Consider the following 7,306-nt stretch of genomic DNA (forward strand, 5'->3'; position numbering starts at 1 on the left):
GTCCTTTTGGTTATCTGATTCAGTAGACAGTCCACAAACAGAGACTTCCGCAACTACATTTTTCAGGCGCAAATCATCATCTGCTAAATGTTTCACTTCAGTCAGCAACGATTGTGCAATGTTGTAAGTGCAAAATGTGAAAAATATAAAACTATTTCAAACTGATTGGACCTGATTATCCAATATTTCAGAAATCTCTTGTGTTTGTGTTTGTGTCTGTTTCTCAGTTGCCATGAGCCGTTACTCTAACACTGTGTCCAGATTGCCGCCTTGCTACACAGCTCAGGGGTGTTGGCTGTGGTGACTGGTTGTTCAAGACCTCTCAGGGAATAAAAAGAGGAAATTGCAACAGGGTACTTTCATGAACTTCTGCTTAACTCGCAAATGTGCGTTACACAATCCCACATGTCCTAAACAGGTTCTGTCGTTCAGCCCATGAACCTCGGTCGACTAAGTAAACTCAGGACGTTCAGGTGATCAATCAAATGGGTTGAAGGCTGGAAATAACAGCAACTGAAAGCTTCCAGTGTAGAAAGCAGAATTAGTTTAACCCAATGACTTTCTCCATCGTCCAAAAGCCCTAAATATTAAACAGGGGTGTCTTTGCAGATACATTAGCTTATAGATTAAGATCTTAGACTGTATACAAAGATAAATGACACGTCTCCACTTCCACACACTATCCAGAAATATAGCCAAAATATCCCGGATATTAACGGTGGCGTTTTGCACATTTGGAGCCAGAGTCTGCGCAGTAGCGATCACGCTCGACCAATCATGAGTCGGTCGCAGCTGTCAATCTACAATGAGTATAAGTTGTAGCGCATTACCAGGACGGAGCTGCCATCTCGGTGTAGGAAGAAGGCCAACCGGATCATTGAAGACCCCTGTCACCCCAGCCATAAACTGTTCTGTATAACTGTTCTATAAGACTGTCACCCAATCAGTATTATTTACATTCATTCATTCATTCATTCCACTCAACAAGATACTTTATTTTAGTTTTGAATTTATATTTAGGTGTATATTTATCTATTTTATTTAAATACTTTAGTTTTATTTTATTTTTTATATTCAGTATTTTATTTACATTTTTGCTTGTATGATTTTTCAAATATTTTTGAGCACAGCTAGAAAGGAGCCTGTGACACATGAATTTCAATGCAAGCGACTGCTGTATGTAATTGTTGTGCACATGATAAATAAAGTCTTGAATCGTGACTGTTCTCTACCAAACTTCACACCTATGTGAACTGAAAGTTAACATCTTTCAAAGAAGTAGTAACCAGATAGGAGGCCTCTCATTTGCCAAATATGTGTAATAATTTTGTTTTTACAGCATCAATTAAAAAATTTAAACGAAACATAATATAAGAATGAACTTATGAACGAACATCAGTGCGATAATAATTAGTTTAATTTGACAAAAATTATTTGATGTGTGCTTTGACTTTTTAGTTTAGTCCATGTCCCATCCACTAACATAGGAAAGGACGGGGTTATGAACTTTACTGCAGCCAGCCACAAGGTGGTAGTCCAAATAATCTTAAACAGAGAAACACTAGGAGAAGCAAAAGCACTGGCAAAAACAACAGGAAACAAGATGAACAAGACAAACTGACAAAGACAAAGGGAAGCACAGAGACTTATATATGAAAGGGAGACAGGGATCAGTGAACACAGGTAAAACTCACATGGAACAGGTGCAGATGACCACAAGAGCGGGAAAACAGGACAATGGCAGGAAATCAAGCTGGAGACACACATGGAGCGTAATTTCAAAATAAAACAGGAAACAGAATTCAGAATGGCACAAACAAACACAAATCCAAAACACAAGGAAAAACAAGATAGTGATCTAAAATGCCCCCAAACAGCCAATCCAAAACCTTTTTACACTGTTTTTTAGAGTTCAGGGCTCAGAGTCATGACACATGTCTTCTATCTTTGTATCCCAGGTCTGTAGACTGGTAGGCTGGTACAGCCATGAGCCACCTGTGAAGTCTGTTTATTGTTTTTTGTAGATGTAACATGGAAACGCTGACATCAGCTGCTGATTTTCAGCCGTTTATTCATCCAGAAGTATTTTCCCTTTTTCTAATCGCTGACATTAAGCCAAATGAAGTCTGGGAATGTGTGGAATCCCCATAAAGTTGAACATTTCTCATAGAGCGTAAAGAGCTTTGGTTCCTGCTCCTGACCAATGAACAACCACCTGAATTTGACGCACGTAAACTGTATTTGTAGAGATCATGGAGGTATTTTGTTACAGAAACTTGGAGCATCACTGAAAACAAAAACACTGCAGCTTTTACCTGGAAATGAGAGGCTGTGTGATGGTATGCGTACGTGAGGTGATCTAAATACTGCACTGTATACACAACAAAGACGATGTGTGCCACTAAACACAGCAGGGGAGAGGACGACAGGCACTCCACATGCAATCCTCGTTTCCGATGTAAAACAATAGAGGTTATATAAATTCATATGAAGCCTTATGTGTAAAGTGCAGGAATGTTCCTAACTCCTTGGCCTTATGAATATGAAGCTGAAATGTGCTGTCTTGAATTGATCCTAAACCTTCATGTTGGTTTAAACAATCTCAAATAATATTTTTTGATTAATGATTTGAGTTTACTGTTGGATTTCACCTAAAAAAAACTAGGTTAGATTCCTCAAGAGGTTGAAAATGGTCAATTCGTAAAACCAGTTATATATAATTAAGTTGTATGTCAGCATTAATAACATGCTGCATTCAAGTTTCCCATTAATTTCCCTCAAATATCTGAAAGGCATGATGGGTAAGTAAAATCCTTCACTATGCATGTAAAGATGCAATTCATAAAATAATGTATAATGTTTTTGTTATGTGTGTGGCCTTTTTTTAAATGGAGGGCGAAATAAGGAAGTATCAAATTCTCACAGAACAAACAAAGAGTCAGTTTCATTTCTTTATACATTCAGATTTTATTTTTGTCCCTTTCAGGCAATTAAAAATATAAGATTCTCTTTTTTTAACTGCTTTTGTCCCCACTCACATTGGTATTTCACAGACCTTGAAAGATTTCTCCATAAATAAAGTACAAAATACATTTTTTTATTCGTTAAACACAAATAAATATCATAATAAATATATTAGTTTTTAAGTTAAACAACACAAGGCAACCAAACCAAAAGGAATACTGTGGTGTTAAAAGTCCCTGAACCAGGTTTTCAAACAAACAGGGGGACGAGGTGCAGCGCACAAATTAGACAACAGAACGTTTTACAGGAGGAAATCGAATAAAAATAAGTCAGGATTCTGACTTTGACTAATATTTAACTCTAAACTCACTGACATTCATTTTACTATTTTGATCTTTAAGCATTCGGAGCATTCATTCATTTACTCGTGCACCCCAGGCGGATTTAGAAAAATGGTTGCACACACACACAGCCTCACATGCATATACACAGACACACACACAGACATACACACAGGCAGAGTGAAGTATGAAGCTTTGGTTGAATGCTACTGGGAGATTTGACAGTTTCTCCCATTTGAATCAGCTGTAAAGTGCATATCACAGATAAAAATGGGATCAATGACACACTTCAGGTCTCACTGATTAAGGCTACAGAATCAAACATACTGTTTGTGGCACTGAGAGCAAATATTATCATTAAGGCACTGGAATTAATCAACAATTTACAAACCAGACTATTTACTGGTGCTGTCCGGACCTGCAGAGGAGTCAGCTCTTATGGAAGACCACATACAAAGGTCTGATAGGCTTTTGAAGTATAAAAATAGAGTCTGATAACATTTGGCTACTAATCTCAGTATTTGTAGTTTGTCCATTTTTGCAAAGATAAATTAAGATGTTTTAAGTGTTGTTGTGTCATCTAAAGCTGACTTGTCCTGATTAGATCTGGTTCTGAAGAAAGTCCAGACAGTTCTCTTCTGTTCTTTCCCTTCGCATCCTCTTAGTCAGACAGGGACAGACGTTCGAACACAGTGAGCCTCTTGGTGGCTGACCCGTCAAACGTTGGGGACTCGGTTCCGCTGGAGCCTCCGCTGGAGCTTCCGCTAGAGCTGCTGTAGCTGTCCTCCAGGGAGTCCTCAGAGGAGAAACGCTGGAGTGCAGTAGGCTTCATGAAAGCCCCGTGGCCTCCAGAGCCAGGAAACAGCGTGTTGCTGTCCTGGTGGTGCCCGTCCGCCTCCAAGTTGCCAAAACCTCTGCTGTTGTTGCTGTTAAAGTTATTCCCATGGCCACACACACAGCGCGAGGCCTTTGGCTCCTGGATGATAGGAATGTTGTGGATGTCTCCGGCGCTGGCTCGGGTCTGATGGTTGCCAAACTGGAATGCTGCTCCCAGCGCAGGGGAGTCGGCAAACACTGGAGAGAGGAGATCAGCGGGAGGTGGAGAAACAGAGGGAGCACGGCTGAAGCCCAGGTTAAGATCGTTGAAGGATGAAGGGAATGATGGAGGAGATGAGCTGCGTGAAGAGCCCAGAAAGCCAGCAAAACTGACACTCTGGCGGAGCTGGTGGCGTGGATTCTGACCACTGGGACATGTGAGATTTGGCTGTCGCTGGTTTGTGAATTTGGAGGGTAATGGACCTCCACTGCTTTTCTCCTCATGGATGAAGTGGCAACGTGAGCCGTAGGGGCAATAGCCAAAGTTGTAGAAGGTTCTGCACGGCTCCGTCTTGTACTTGGGGTGGCGGTTAAGTCCTCTCACCTCGTCCTCGCCGTGGGCAAACTGGCACTTACTGCCATACTTGCAGCTGCCGGTCTCCTGGAAGCCACGGCACAATTCAGTCTTGTAACGGTTAGAGGACAGCGTTGGTTGGATCTGGGCCAAAAAGGAGGACGATGGAGGGAAGCCCGGCGGGGGTGCCACAGTTGTCGCAGGACCCAAGGGAAAAGCCTCCAGGTTCTTCAGTTGTGCGAACGAGGAGAGCAGGGTGCTGCTGGACTCCGTCAGGCTCATGGAGCGGTCGGGCCTGAAGGGCGGCTGCTTCGGTTTGGAGATGGGGGCCTGGCTCCAGATGTTGGCGGGATGCCAGAAGGGGCTGCCGCTGTCATCGCCGTTGACATGCTCGTTGCTCAAGCTGTGGTTGGAGGACTCGGGAGGGGAGGGGGGGTCGAAGAGGGAGGGCGACCGCTTCAGGCGACTCTGCCCTGGGACTTTGAGTTGAGACTGTGTGGCAAGTAAGGCTTCGTCCATGGACAAGTTCAGGAAGTTCTGTACGAGAGGATTCAAACTGTCACTATACAAACTTCCACACTTATAATTAGAAAACAACAACAAATAAACAAACTAATAAAACAGTTGAACGGTTATAATTTTTAGACCACTGTTTTAAGATTTATTTACTTTTTATTTCGAATATTTACATTTATTTGAAGAAATGTCAAAACAAAGTTATGAAAATAAAATGAACTAAATGTTAACTTATTAACTTAATCTGGGAAAAGGAATTTCCCTCCCTTATCTCTATATTTTTCACACTAAAGAAAATCCTCTGTGAGTGTACAAAGTTTAAAAACTTTTCTCTGTCGGATTACAGCAAAACAAGACGCAGAAGTAAACAAACAACAACAAGAAAAACTCTTCAGGGAGGGAGTTACAGAGCTCTAACCCGCTCCAGCTCCATTTTTCTTTCCACAACAAAAGCTTTGGGCTCACCTTCCTGAAGATGTCGTCGAGCATTTCGGACATGCTGTACCTCTTTCGCAGAAGGGAGAAGAAGAAGGAGGAGACGAAGGTTTCAGCTCTGATCCAAAGGTTCACTGCTCGATACCTATGTCCTGACTTAAAGTTGTGTCTGTGGCTCCTCAGACTGACGTTTTATAAAGGCTGTGAAAAGTCCTTGGGAGGAGTTTCCATTCGCTAAGTTCCCGGATGACCCGCCCCTCGACTCAGGTTTCACGGTGAGATCATAGGGTGAGATTTGAGAGGGGCGGGTCCTGAGCCTTCAGCAGAGAAAAAAAAGGATGAAATAAACCAAGAAACCAAGAAAGAAAAGTGTGTAATTTGAGCCAGCTGGGTGAAAAGTTTCAGTTTTATTTGTCCAAAGCAAAGGACCTAAATGCTCTCTCCATTTATGGATACATTACTTTGTGATATAATAATAATAAAATTATGAATAATAATAATAATAATAACAACAACAATCATATTAATATTAATAATAATAATAATAAAGTGTATTTATTTAGACAGATAGATAGATAGATATAAAGATATACAGATAGATAGATAGATAACAATAATACACAAGAATAGGAACAACAAATTTATTTACGTAGTATCTTTCATACATGAAATGCATCTCAAAGTGCTTTCCAACAACCCATTTACATAGAGGACATGAGGACATACAATGAACATACGTATACAATTTATGGAAAATAAGAAGGAATTAAAAGCCAGTGAGTAAAACATGAGATATAATAAGAGTGTGAAGGATAATACCACGGTAAAACAGTGATGAATTGGGGTTAGGATGGCAAATAAATAGTCTCATGTATAAAATGGTGCCAGGCTGTTTTGGGCTTAAAGAAATATTTTTTACATCAATCCTCAATAATATGTGGTTATTATTTTGTATCATGATTCTGTATGTGCTTCTTTTCCATTGGGCAGAGAGTGATAACTCATCCCAGCTCTGTGAAAGTTCCACAGTTTTATTTTGTTTTCATCCTACAGAAGTGGAGCAGCAGAAGTAGAGCAATGTACACAGCCTTATATTTTCAGTATACACACTGACTAATGGTGGGTTTATAGGAAGTGTTAGAAATCCCTGACCATAGAGTTTCGGATTGTTTTCTAACCCACAGAGAGCAGATGAATAACTGTACCTTGTTTTGTTGTAGTTTGTTACCAGAATATATGCAGCTACTTTCCCCCTTTATTTCCTTTGGTTTCTGGGATTTAAAACTGAGATCTCTAATACTCTCCCAGAGCAGTGACACAGACTTCCACTCATCAATAAAGGTACTGATTATTAGAAGGCCGAAACCCTTGGGTTTCAGGAAGTCAGTATGAAATGAGCAACAGGACGAAATAGTCCAAACAAAATGAACCTGAACAAAAGCGTCTCATTTTGCCATTTGTACACTAGAATGTATATATTTTTACATTTAACTTGTATTCACATGGACATGTTGTGACTTTACTTAATACCTCAAACCTGTTTTTTCAATACTCTGCTCTGTCGAGTTTCTTCACTTTTCACTCATAACTCTTTTTTCTACTGTTATTCTGGAATTCTCACCTCCGCTAAGTGATTTGTCAGATACTGTTACATATGCTT

At 40.4% G+C, this 7,306-nt stretch overlaps 1 protein-coding gene across 1 annotated transcript; it reads right to left on the bottom strand.

Moving 5' to 3' along the window:
- Window positions 1-2,947: 2,947 nt before the first annotated feature.
- On the bottom strand, window positions 2,948-5,834 carry zgc:162730 (uncharacterized protein LOC564559 homolog). Its single transcript, XM_035154892.2, has 2 exons — window positions 5,677-5,834; window positions 2,948-5,232 (listed from the first exon to the last, which is right to left on the bottom strand). Exons 1-2 carry the CDS (start codon window positions 5,707-5,709, stop codon window positions 3,967-3,969), a joined length of 1,299 nt encoding a protein of 432 aa, XP_035010783.1. The 5' UTR covers window positions 5,710-5,834; the 3' UTR covers window positions 2,948-3,966.
- Window positions 5,835-7,306: the final 1,472 nt, after the last annotated feature.

The sequence above is a fragment of the Hippoglossus stenolepis genome, chromosome 4 (genome assembly GCF_022539355.2).
Source record: "Hippoglossus stenolepis isolate QCI-W04-F060 chromosome 4, HSTE1.2, whole genome shotgun sequence".
In the NCBI taxonomy this organism is placed as follows: domain Eukaryota; kingdom Metazoa; phylum Chordata; class Actinopteri; order Pleuronectiformes; family Pleuronectidae; genus Hippoglossus; species Hippoglossus stenolepis.